This window comes from Cyprinodon tularosa, unplaced genomic scaffold, assembly GCF_016077235.1.
Source record: "Cyprinodon tularosa strain WSP-4 unplaced genomic scaffold, ASM1607723v1 ctg467, whole genome shotgun sequence".
Taxonomy (NCBI): Eukaryota; Metazoa; Chordata; class Actinopteri; order Cyprinodontiformes; family Cyprinodontidae; genus Cyprinodon; species Cyprinodon tularosa.
Window position 1 is genome coordinate 1,028,977 of NW_024039193.1, and position 13,526 is coordinate 1,042,502.

General features: G+C 37.1%; 1 protein-coding gene across 3 annotated transcripts in view; it reads right to left on the reverse strand.

The window, feature by feature from the left end:
- Positions 1-9,782, reverse strand: part of fer1l6 (fer-1 like family member 6) — a 59,331-nt gene extending 49,549 nt beyond the window's left edge. For 2 of the 3 annotated variants that reach the window (XM_038301369.1, XM_038301367.1), the window contains exons 1-9: positions 5,477-5,746; positions 4,738-4,829; positions 3,437-3,536; positions 2,346-2,400; positions 2,086-2,217; positions 1,897-1,959; positions 1,724-1,802; positions 1,391-1,547; positions 389-575 (exon numbers count right to left, since the gene is read on the reverse strand). In XM_038301369.1, coding sequence (XP_038157297.1) covers positions 389-575; positions 1,391-1,547; positions 1,724-1,802; positions 1,897-1,959; positions 2,086-2,217; positions 2,346-2,400; positions 3,437-3,536; positions 4,738-4,829; positions 5,477-5,511 — 900 coding nt within the window. In that variant the 5' untranslated portion in view covers positions 5,512-5,746. Of the gene's footprint in view, positions 1-388; positions 576-1,390; positions 1,548-1,723; positions 1,803-1,896; positions 1,960-2,085; positions 2,218-2,345; positions 2,401-3,436; positions 3,537-4,737; positions 4,830-5,476; positions 5,747-9,516 lie in introns of those variants that run through there. The other variant, XM_038301368.1, reaches the window with a different exon arrangement.
- Positions 9,783-13,526: the final 3,744 nt, after the last annotated feature.

Here is a 13,526-nt window from a genome sequence, read left to right on the forward strand (position 1 = left end):
TTTAGCTACGATGGTGGAGAAATGGATGGAGGTGGGTTGAATCAAGGTCATCTGAATCAAAGTCAGACATAGCACAACCACTGCCTGCGCTTTGGGTAGCAGACTGAGATGTGGAGACACTTTTAAGATGAATTCTAGATGCTGGTTAGGCTTTCATGGAGGTGTGGTTCAAAGCTGATTAGCTTGTGTCAGAGGCGGATGAGGGTAAGTATTCAGTTCCTTTAATTAAACTTCCGCCTAAGCTCCATTTCAATAAATGCTTTTTTGAGTCAAACTCAAAGACTTAAGCAGCAAAGCTTACTCTCCAAAGTTTTTAAGGCTATATTGAATGGAAAACTCATGATGCATTTGTTTTCTGAACAAAAACATAGAAAAATTTTTGGCTCACCAGTTGTTTAAAGAAGCTGACTACAACATAGGGGTCAATGAGTGCTGTGTTGTCTCCTATAAAGGCCTTGGTAACGTTGGCCATAATGCTGGAGTTGTTTCGAGGGAGGCCTTCAGCTCGGTACACCTTCACACAGAAACGGGCCCACGGGCGCTCAGAGGGAAGCCCCTCTGGAATCAGGAGGTTCCTAATAACAGAAGCATACACATCAATTCAATTCAGTTATATTGCGCCAATTCACTATATATGTCATCTCAAGGCACAATTCACAAGATCATACAGTCAAATTGATTAAAAGTTTTCTGAAAACCAGTTGATTGCGACACTTGAGAGGGAAGAACTCTCTTTTAACAGGAAGAAACCTCCAGCAGAACCAGGCTCAGTATGGGCGGGCATCTACCGAGGCCGACTGGGGTTCAAGGAGACAAGAAGCAGACATACAGAAAGAAGCAGAGATACAAAAGGCAACTGTAAAAGGCGGCCCCGAGCCAGCTCCCATGTCAGAGGATGAAGAGAGCACATCCAGCCTGTCACAATCAGAGAAACAGGACTACACTGGAAAACAGGCAGATCTCCAGCATCTATAAGCAAAGGTGTTGATGCAGCAGCACAGCTGATATTTCTCTCCAGGATGGAGTCACAGCCAAACAGAAACAGACGAGGAGAAGCTACTATGAGAAAAAGCAGAGAGATAGAATGAAGTAGAATGATGAAAAAGGGGTCCCTATGTCCTCCAGCAAGCTAAGCCTATAGCAGCATAACTATAGAGATAGCTCAGGATAACCAGAGCCAATCTAACTATAAGCTTTATCAAAAAGGAAAGTTTTAAGCCTAGCCTTAAAAGTAGACAGGGTGTCTGCCTCACAGACTAAAATATCAGGTCAAACCATTTAGTGTATATGCTAAAGCAGCATGCATACATTTTGTGCTATTTATAAAAAACATAATGTGGCGAGTCTGTCTAAAACCACACATTAGTTCTTTTTCAGATGAGGTCCATACTTTTCGATCTGCTCTTCAGCATCACTCGCTTTTGGTCCCGGCTGCACGGCATCTCCTTTTGCTGAGACGCTGATGTCACATTTAACATAGCCTTTGACTCCAGTGCTCAGGTCACCTGGGTTGGTCAACACTGCCCACTTGTTCATAAACTGGTGACCTGAGATATGAACAAAATGATCCACTTTACATCCGCATAATAAGAAGCTATCAGCAGCAACCAGCAGAGAAATCCTCACTCTTTTACTTTTTTACTCAGATATTTAAGGTTTGGCTGTACAGCAAAGCTGTGCCACGCTGCTATGACTTTCTTCTAAATCAGAAAACACGGTTGACCTGGCTGCTTGTAGACCGTCCAAACGTCCAGCTTAAAAGATCCCACGGTAAATGACTTCAACATCTTTGAGTGAACAACCTGCAGAGATCCACAAAAGTTCTTTCAAAAAGTCTGTAAACAAAGTAAAGAGGATTAAAGTTGGTTTTATTATTGTTTGCATGTTTCGACTAACCGTCAGTTTGATGATTTTGTCGAAAAAGACCTCTTTATGGGCAAAGAAGTCAAACACAAAATACTGATGGAGAGAGAAGAGGTGGGATACAGAGAAGATTAAAATAGAGCATAAAGTGATTTATGACATTTTTCTATCTAACACCAGCCCTTTGACATTTGTACAAGTGTTTCTAACAGTTTTTTTCACCTCGTTGTAAAAGGGAGCGTTGGTTCCTTCTTTGACGGATGTCTGCTTCTTCTCATCCCCAATCTCAATCACCACACTGGGGTCTATGTTTTCCCCCACAAGCTGCCTGGCTTCTGTGATATTGATGGCAATCTGTGACATGGAAAGGGGAAAAAAAATCAGACATCAGGCTTCAGATGAAGCTTTAGATGAAACAAACAAGTGAATCTATAAAAATGAAGGTTTTGTTTTGTGTCACTGCTGCATTGTGTGTTATTTACCTGGAAGCTCTCTGGTTTTCCTTCACTGCCCTGAATGCGAGTTTGAAGTTTGGCTCTGTGGAAATCCAAGCATATCTTAAAGTCATATAAAAGCATTTTTTGTCATTCTGTTGATAGAAAAAAACTAATGTTCTCAGTCCTAACACTGAAGAATTAAAGATTAGTGGCTTTTGATTTGCATAGTACTTTTTGGGACCTGTCAGTAATAATTTGGAAAACAATTGAAAAAAAACTATTAGGAAGATGAAACGAGGATAATTATATGGTGGGTTATTTAAAAAATATACAGTATATATCCGACCAGTCCAGCAGCATCCAGTCTTTAAGGTTGGCTGCACACTGCAAAAACGATCGAGAAATAAGTCAACTTTTTTTTTTATTAAGTGCATTTATCTTTAATCTGAGTATGCAAATAAGATGATCTGCCAATGCCATTAGTATTTTTACTCTTGAAATAAGATAATTAGATAATATGCACTTGAAATAAGACAATTCACTTTATTTTATTATTTTAAATGTAAATTGTCATCTTCCATTGGCAAAGTGTTTTACCTCCTTAATTTAAGAAAAAAATGCAGTTATCTTAAGAAAAAAATACTTATCTAGATTAAAATTTTTTTAGTGCAGCAAATGAAACTTTAGTTTAATGGTTTCATCTAGAGAAAGCACACCTGCTCTGTTGTTAGAAATTTACTGTAATTTATTTTGCATTTCAACCACTGTGTAAACACTTAAAAAACATACGCTTCTTATTTATTTTTATAATACATTTCTGCGAATGGCTAGATTAGTACTGTGGGCCCTGAGTTTCACACCTGCAGTAGAAACAAGCAAAAACTACCGGTGTTAAATGATTTGGGTGGTTTTATAACAGATCAACACCCTTACAGCAGGCCTTCTCCAGTCTTCAGCTCCAAACGCTTCTGTAAAAGAGTGTTTTTTATTGCTTTGTAGCTGAGCTATTTTAAATATGACATGACTCTTCGAAGCATGTCTATAACTTCCACTTTGCTTGACTCTAACTGGCCCTAAAAGTATTATTAGACTGTTTCATCTTCTAAAACAGGGATAGAATGTGGTGTTAAGGCTACCTCTTTGTGTTTGGTTTTATTCTTCTGATGGCTAGCTGCTCCTCAGGGTTCTCTCCTTCCTGTAGGAAAGATGCTTCAGAGGAAGCCTCCACCTCACTGTCTGCACACATTCAGAAACATACAGAAACTTTTCTGTGAACTTTCTCAGTAATCCAGGTCATGGTCAAGCTTGATGAATTCAGTCTGAGTAACTGGACATGAAGTTTTCTAGAAGATGTTTTAATTCTAATCCAAGAGGCTTCTTCAGTTCTAACTAGTGGTGAGGTGCACTGAGGTTAACATACTGTAGGTATAACAAAGAATTAGGGGAAAAACAAAGGGTGGCTCTGATTCCTCCTGCTTGATTGGCCGAGGAAGTCACCTTGGGGGTTAATGGTTGTCAGGGGGTTCTGATTGGCTGTTAGCTCCCTCGTAGGAGTGGCCAATGCCACATTGAAGTGTGAGTCAGGTTGGGGCGGGTAGGTGGGTGAAGGGGTATGTGAAAGACCTCCTCCTCAGTCGAGAGATGGTTTTTCCAGGTTAACAAAGATGGCTTCCTTTACCCCCCGCTCAAACCATCTTTCTTCCTTTCCAAGGATATGGACTTACCTTAAGTCCCATTTACACTACCCTCTGAAAACCATTCAGTGCCGACCTTGGATCAGTTAACCATGCCGAGCTCGGTTCCTTACGACCATTTAAACACCACGCTAGCATGTTTCCTCGCCTCCTACTGATGATCCACTGCTCTCTAGAGGTAAACGAACAAAATCAACATGGCGGTGCCCGTTACATTCAGGAAGTTTACGAAGAGTCAAGAAGGCAGCCTTTGGTGAATTTACTTGACAGAGTCGGCTTTTGGGAAGTGGATATAAATCTGATCAGGGCTTACAGACGCAGGAAACAATGACAGACGTTAAGGTTCATCACACTGATGAACTAGTACCATGTTAGCGAGGTTTTGGTTGTGTCTGGTTCAGTTGTGCGTACCATTTACACTCAACAGTTGTCTCGGTTACCGTGCTTGGACCGATCTCAGCACGGTTTCGAAAAGGTAGTGTAAATGGGGTTATTGTTGCTCTTGAACAAGTGTCCTTTAGCCTTCAGGTGTAGGTGAAGGGCAGAAACTTTGGAAACCTGAATTTGAGAGCCACATCAGGAGGAGGACCATTTTGTTGGAGCAGGACTGCATGTTGTCTCAGTCCGATTCTGAACTTATTTGAGCAGCATTAGTCTCCCTCCCGGTGATGACAGGGATGTTTCATCTGCTTATGATCACAGCTGAGTCTCAGTGATGTGTTTGTTTGTTTTCCAGGCCTTACCCACAGCGCCTTTATTTGCCAGGACGAGGTCTTCGCTGTCTTTCTTCTTTTTCTTCTTCACTTTGAGGCCAAACAGCTTCTTCTTCCCCTTTCTGTAAAAAAAAAAAAAAAACAGTGAATTTGGTCTTAATCTTTACTCCCCGCAATATTTTACAGCTGAGCTAGCAATAGTTCAGAGTGAAGGAAAAATCTAAAATAATTATAAACAAAAATTTCTCTAGTCTATTATTTATGTTTAATTAATTATTGTCATTTGAAGGCAGTAAAAATAGACATTTGCATATTGCTTCAAAATTAAAATATATTTATAAAAAAAGCTTGATTTACTGTATTTACATTTGTTTGAGGTTTTCTATTATTGTCCAGTAAAATAGTTATTGTGCATCTAAAACAAGTTATTCTACATGTGAAGCACAAAATAATAACAATTCTAAACATTAACAGTGATACGGAAAAATTTAAATCTGATCAATTTAGCTGCGAAAGAGAATTCAAATAGTTTTTGGGAATTCTTTTTGTTAAAATTGAAAGAAGATTATTCATCATAACAACATATTCCTGCATCTTTACAAGCACGTTTGGTCTGAGGAAAATAAATAAATTCTGGAAAGACTCCTTTCTGCTTGCTTTAACCCAGCAAAACTGTTTCCATTTCCGAACTTAAAGGTGTAAACTGACAGGCTTAGAAGTTAGAGCAGTCAGTTAAATAGAAAAACAAATTTAAACTCCAATGTCTCACCTCTGCTGAGATGCAGGACTGTCCAATAGATCCATTTAGCTGATTTCTGCAAAAGTCTTATGTTCCCACAATAAAGATTTCACTTCACATGTAATCCGACTTGACTTTAGCTGTACTTTTCCTAAGATCTGCCCAGTCAGATCAGAAGGGACACATAATATTCTATCTGCTGTCAATTTCCTTCTTTGACATCTTTCCCTGGAAGCATGGCTGGCTCTCAGACTTTCTGCACGACTTAACAACTTCTGCTTGTTGCTTCCTATGCAAAAATAAAATGGATCTCTATCAAGCCTTAAATATATCGGCTCTTCCCCCTTTTGGCTTTACATTAGGAAAATATGTTTCTGTTTAACCAGCTGTGGTTTCAGTTGATCAGGATCTCACGCATGCTGCTGTGTTAGTTGTTGGTTGCTAAGTGGGGACCTGCCCTTTCTCTTGTTAATCTCTTACACGGGAAAGTATAACACTGTGCAAACATTTTTTTTGTATTTAATGTGTTAAAGCTGTTTGACTATGAATCTAGTTACCACCCTGTTAAACTTGAGGAAATATTCTGTTTCTTATGATATGCAAGCAAATGTTAGCATATCAATGATTAATCTAGTTTTTACTCTTTGCAGAGAAAAGTAGTTTAATTACACGTCAAAACCAACTAATGAGCGTTTTTTGCTCGTTGAACATGTGATTTTAGGATTATTATATTTTCCAGCTGAGGTGAAAGTTAACACACCCCTCCCCCCTAATAGTCAGTGCCACGCCCTTTAAAAAAAAAACATTTTTTCCAACCCTCGGACATTAGTCTGAGAAAAAGTTTGTCCGTCTTCTCACTTCTAGAGTAAATGTGTTTGAGAGATTTCTTACACATAAGGTCAGTTTCAATTCACTTTATGTGTTGAATCAATGTTATGCTGCAGGGTCCGTTTCTGTGGGCTTTTTTTTTCTAGATGGTCACATTCCTTACACCAGCCGCCTATGATGGAGAGGTGGACAAATCTGCTGCAGGTAATCATCCACAAACCACCACACTTCCACCTCTATTTTTGTTGTTGTTTCTGTTTTATTCCTAGAATGTCTGGTTTACCATACTCTAAACATCTCATATGGTGTCCAAGTTATTTAGTTTTAGACTCATCTGTCCAAAGAGCATTATGCCAGAAGTCTCAGTGTTTGTCTGCATTCTTCTTTTAAAAACATGAATCTGACCTTCTTTTTATAGAGAGTAAAACCTTTCTCCTTGCAGGGATACTATAAAGCGTCAGGTTAAATCACTTTCTGATCAAGTAAGAGACTAAGGCTAGAGGAATATATGATATTTTCATACCTTCAGATAATAGACTTGTATCCGTACCTGTCCCGGTACCTGTTCTAGTATTTATCCAACAGATTCCAGTTTCTTAATGTTAATCATAGATCTTCAGACTTCAGACCACAAGTTATCCTTGTTCCAACAGTTAAAATCATCAGGCACCAAGGGATACATTTCCACTGGTATGATGATGATACTCAGCTGTGTTTGTCCACAAATACTGATTAATCTAACAGTTAGATTTAATTATAATATAACTAGATTTAATTAGTTAGATTCTAACTAATTAGATAAACTAGGACAGAGGCTATGGTCTTTAAAAAAAAGAGGCTCTCTAGCCAAGCTTCATCTGGATGGCATTAGATTGGCCTCTGGTAATAAAGTAATTCAATTAAATTTGACCTTTATATAAGACAAATTCACAAACACTTTAAGGCACTTTAAGGAGACAATTCAATTGAGTCATACAGTCAGATCGGTTTGAAATTTTCCATTAAAGAAAATCAAGCAGACTTCACTCCTCCTGGAGTAAAAAAATGATAATAATGGCTTTAAATTTTTAACAAGATATGTGTTTTGATCCCACAACTCTGTTGAGTAACGCTTTAAAACTTTTTACATGAAATTGTTTCTACAAGGCCGGACTATTGTGCCTATTTACTATCAGGTAGTCCACAAATTGTTGCTAAAAGCTTTCAGCCAGAGTTCTGATGAAAGTTAAATAGATAAATCTTATTTTATACTTTAGATTCCCTCTATTGGCTTCCTGATAAATCTAGACTAGACTTGCAATCCTCATTCTTATATACATAGCCCTAAATAATCAGGCTTCATCATACGTGTAATATATGATTCCTCCTTTTGTTCAACACAGAGATCTTCGCTTCAAGACAGTGGCTTTACTAGTGGTCCGTAGGGGTTCTAAAAGTTCAATGGGAGGCAGATCTTTTAGATTTAATACAAGGCTGAAATCATTTATTAAAGCTTATAGTCAGAGTGACTTGGGTTATCCTATCTCTGTAGTTAAGCTGCTATAGGCTTACACTGATGGAGGACAGAGAGGACATTTCCCCTACTCAATTAAATTAACCTACCACACAGGATAAGCATGTAAAACCTTGCTGATGACTATTGAGGTATCCTATCACACCTTTGGTGGTGGAGGTTACATACATTTCCATTTTTAATTTACTTCTCTAATAAAACTACTTAGGATGTAGGCTTTTATGTTTCTCTTAAAACTTAATCTCTTACTTAAACACTATAGACTTGTTTTGCAATTTTTCAATTTCTTATTAGAAATGTATAAACTTTTTTTTTTTTTACTTTAAAATATCTTTTTAGTTTCCATTGTTTAGTTTGGTTTCACTTTAGCTATTCTACATAGCTAGAATTTGCGTAAAATATCCCATTAATCACATTTCATAATTTTATCACTTGCATAAACATGGAGAAGAAAATGTAAACTTATTTTTATTCAAATGACAAGTTTGATTAGAATTAATACATTTTTGTGTTGTTATTGTTCAATTACAGAACCCAAAACCTTTCTTAAAACTGAAGAGCTGCTTTTTTCATGCCACCGCCGGTAGGACTCGGGGCGATCACCCTAAACTGTAGCTTCCCCCGCAGATTTTCTCAGATTAAAGTCTGGACTCTAGGTTGATCACTTCTGACAAACATTTAACAACTCAATCTGCCAGGGGTATGATTATACTGGGCTTAACTTTACTATTTTTACATTTTTGAAGTTTTGCTTGACCTAATTCATGTTTTATCCTCATTTATTTGATGGTTTTATTATTCAGTTTTGAAAATCTACTCTACTATACTCTTCAAAATAAACTAAAGTGTGTATATTCATATTTTGATTTCACTAATCTATGTATGCTATCTTTAACATCTATAAATCTCTTTTCCTAGGAGGTTGTTTACATTGTCCATCACTGTATCGACCATTCAGGCCTCTAAACAAGCACTAGATGGTTAAATGTCATCTGTTCTGATGTAGAAATGGAGCTACACTTTTTTTTTTTTTTTTACAATGCTTTATTCTATATTTCTCATCTTTGTTGGAACTGCATTATTTCAAAATGTTAAATATTTACCACAGATTCTGTTGTAATAAAGATATTAATGGAAATAAATTAAACAATATGTTATCATGAAGGACCAGGGTACAATTGTTTATTACAAAATAGTACATTCCATAAAAAAATAACTGTCCTGTTTCACAGGAACGTTTTAAATATTTTCCCAATAGGTCGGTTGAAATGCCATATAAATGGTAAGGACATTTTTCAAAAGGGCCAAAAGTTGCCCTTTCTCCCCAGACAGCACAATTTCAAATTGATTAAATTTATAGAAAAATGATTATGTAAAAAGAGTAATAAGCAAAAAAATGTCAAGATATACTTGAAAACGACTCTAGGAATGTGTTTTCCTTTAAAATGTTCAAACACAGGATTTCATGATTTATTACAAGGCAATAAATACTTCCACTCTCAGCCAATTTTGGAAATGTTATTCTGTTTGAATTCAAGACATTGATTTGGAAATATAAGCAACTTTAGAGAATAACAAAAACATATTTAAAACGTTACAGTAAAAATATTTGGTCATAACAAAAAAATACCTATGAAACACCTATGAAATCTTGCACAGATTACTGCAAAACTCGGGGCACTAAGGGCTTTCATAAAAGAATAAATAATTTAAAAAAATTCCCTCCTACCTTTGTTTTGGATCCATTGTTACAATCAGGACAGATTATTAGAAGATTTTTAGCACCGCTGCAGTTCCACACAAAGTAAGATGGAGAAAAAATGGACGGAGCAGCTGATTGGCTGAAGTGTTTGTTCAGACAATGATGATGATGAGACATGAAACTGAAGCAACATGTGATTGACAACTCTTTAAATCCTGACATTCCAGTACCTTTGCATTTCACAGACTTATTTTAACCTTTGCTTTTGTTCATCTTAAAGCTGATGGGAAAACCATCATTAAAATGTTGCCAGAGTTTCTCTTCATGATGATTGCTCACAAACAAATAAAACATGGTGGCTCCTTAAGAGCTCCAGTAACAACAAAGTCTATCAAGTGACATCTGTTTAACAGATGTTTACCCTCTGGGTTTGTGTGTGAGTGTATAGACTGTAGGTAGGCTGGTATTCTTGGGACCAGGATGTTTGAAACTGGCAGAGCTAACAACTCCACCCTTGGTAAATAGAGCAGCATGAGATGATCAGCTGACTGATGGTTCATAGTAGAAAGGTTCCCAATACAGTATATACACTCTGGACCCAGAAAAACACTAGAAGAGACATAGATCTGCTTTTCTCAATGATTCAAATCGTTTCTATGTACTTTGTGGTGTGAGTTCCTGTTCTGGAACAAATAGACAATCTGGTCTTAATCAGGCTCAAACATGACTTTCATTAGAATGACTAAAATCTTCAGTCATATATACACAAACGAAACCATGTGATGATTTGATAAAAATAAACTTGAAACTGATAAGTTTTTTTTTTGAAAAGCTGATTACAGCCTTTCTGCATCAATTGTGACTGAAAACTATTTATTGATAAATTGGGGATGAGACGGGGGTGTAAAAGTAGGAGATCAGGAAGTTTGTTGGTTGTATGCATTTAAATGTGTTTTAACGTAAACTCAATAACTTTTAGCCTATATATATATATATATATATATATATATATATATATATATATATATATAAATTATTATATATTTTTTTTCTCCGCTTGTTTTTCCAAGCAGTTTTCAATCAGTTTTTCTTTCCATAATACACTATTACAACCTGCAAACTATTTCCTTATGCTGAAAGAGAAAAATGCACAATTATAAAAATCAAATGTTGTTCTAACTAGGACCGTTATTTTAATGATGACAGACCAAATTCAAAGCCTAGAATTGAAGCCTGATGAATGTATATTTTGAAAAAAATATTTTAAATGTTGAAATATAAACTATTTAATGAGTAATGAGATATCTGTTGGAAGGACTTCATAGGAAAATAAAGTTTCATTTGGTAAAAAGTAAATCTGTAGGACTAAAGAAAGACCTCACACCACAGATTTTAAACACTTTGCATGAAAACCTGTTCTGATAAGTAATACACACTGTGCACATGTGAGATACTGAAAAAGTGAGTTTCCCCCTTTTTCTGGACAGTAGGATTAAAAAAGTATTTAAGCTTGAGTTGTTTATTGAGACCTGTATACATGATAGATGTTACGTAAATGATCCCAAGTGACCCACCTCTCAAAAAAATACAGTGAACACATGAACAACACAATATAACTTCAATCAAATTAAACGTTTGTAAAATCAAACTGTAGACTTAGGAAGCAACGCTGATTGAAAATCAGTTTTACATGCTGTTGTGCAAATTGAATAGAGATCAGGTGGTAGCATGAGATAAACTCTAGAACCCACTCAAGTGGCTCAGATAGTGAAGCTCGTCCAGGATTGCACATCAATGTGAGCTGTGGCAAGAAGGTTTGCTGTGTCTGTCAGCGTAGTGTCCAAAGGCTGAGTCGCTACCAAGGAAGGAGGAGGCTGTAGGAGGGCAATACTCCAGCAGCTGGAATGCTACCTCTGCCTTTGTGCAAGGAGGAACAGAAGGGCCCTGCAAAGGGCCCTGCAAAGTGTCCTCCAGCAGGCCACACATGTGCATATGTCTGCACAAACGGCTAGAAACAGACTCCATAAGGATGGTATGAGGGCCCAATGTCCACAGACAGGGTTTATGCTCACAGCCCAACATGTTCAGGTATTGGCATTTGCCAGAGAACGTCAGCATTGGCAAATTCACCACTGGTGCCCTGTGCTCTTCACAGATGAAAGCAGGTTCACACTGAAAACATCTGACAGACATGACAAAGCCTGGAGAGACAGTGGAGAGTGATCTGCTGCCTGCAACATCCTTCAGCTTGACCAGTTAGGCAGTGGGTAAGTAATAGTGTGGGTTGGTATTTATTTGGAGGGCCGCAAAGCCCGTTATTTCCACCAGAGGTAGTATGACTGCCGTTAGGTACGGAGATGAGATCCTCAGACCACTTGTGAAACCATATGCTGGTGTAGTTGGCCCTGGGTCCCTCCTAATGCAGAAAAATGCTAGACTTCATGCTGCTGGACTGTGTCAGCAGTCCCTGCAAGATGAAGACATTGAATGTGTGGACTGGACATCGTGTTTCGATCCATCCAACATCACATTGCACCACAGTGACACCTCAACGACAATATTTCAATTATTCAGATCTAGGATGTGCTATTTTAGGATTCCCTTTCTCTCGATGTATTTTAAACATTTCATAAAACTTGTAAAATATAGGATACTGAAATCACTTTAGGTGAACACGAGGGAGCGCTTGTCTCCCACTGATTTACAGGTAGAACCGTTTGTAAAACCACACCTGTTAAAACACATCCTGTTAGCCTAACTGAAGAGGAACAGGGTGAAAGAAGGGATCAACAACTGAGACTGAAGCAGTTATTTTTGTTGTATTTGCTTTCAATGTATAAAACAAATAAAAAGCTTGCTGAAGAAAGAAAAAAAACTGCAGCCTGCACGCTTTCACAATAAAACTACGCCCAGAAAGGGTGTGAACAAGCATGGAGCAGATGGCAAACGTCTCACTCACCTGTTCATGTCAGCAAAAGTATTCACACCTGTCAAGCATCACATGTTACAGATACAAATTAAAACACATTTGACCAAAACAAGTTAAACTGACTCTGTACCAGTCTTAAGTCTTTAATATGTTTTCTTTTTTCACTGCAGAAAAAACCCATAAATTCTCAATTTCTCTATTAGGTTTCCCCATCTTCAAGTTAGCTTTTACTTAGGAACAAGTTAACAACATTTATACGCAGTAATTGGGTTGTAACATATGTGCAACTGCTGACACATTCTTCTTTTTTTTTTTACAATGCCTATCTGAGCTACATTCAAACTTCTAAATTATAAAATATTTTACTTTTAGACTTAAAAAACATCCAAATGTATTTTTGTAATGGTACAAAATCTGAAAAAAAAAGTTCAAGTAGGTATATTAATAAAGTGAACTGTATGACCTACTATTTCAAGCAACATAGCAACAAAATTACTTGTATATTTTCAGCAGTGCCGGTGTTGTATTGGAACAGCATACGCAGTCAGATCTGAATACATTGTTTTAATGTGCATGTGCGTACATGCATAACAGAGATTAATAATAAAATAAAATAATAAAATAAAATAATCCTACATTGAATTTTGGCAGTAGTGTACCAACCAGCAAAAACATGTTTATTTTCAGCTTTTCAAGAAAAAATAGCTTTGATTATACTGTTATTTCTTGGATCTAGAAACAACCAGACATGATTGAAGTTTCCGGGATGTTGAGAGAAGAAGCGTCTATAGCTGAAACCATATTAAACCATTAATATATTAACTCCAATTGGGGAAAAAGTTAAAACAATTAAATGCGGTCTGTTTAACATAAGATCGCTTTCCTCTAAAAGTCTACTAGTTAATGACTTGATTTGTGATAATCACATTGACTTGTTTTGCCTTACAGAAACCTGGCTGCAGCAAGAGGATTATGTGAGCATAAATGAGGCAACTCCTTCAAGCTATTTAAATTTTCACATCCCCAGAAGTTCTGGGCGAGGAGGAGGAGTAGCAACAATCTTCCAGTCTGACTTACTGATTACTCCCAAAACAATTAATACCTACAA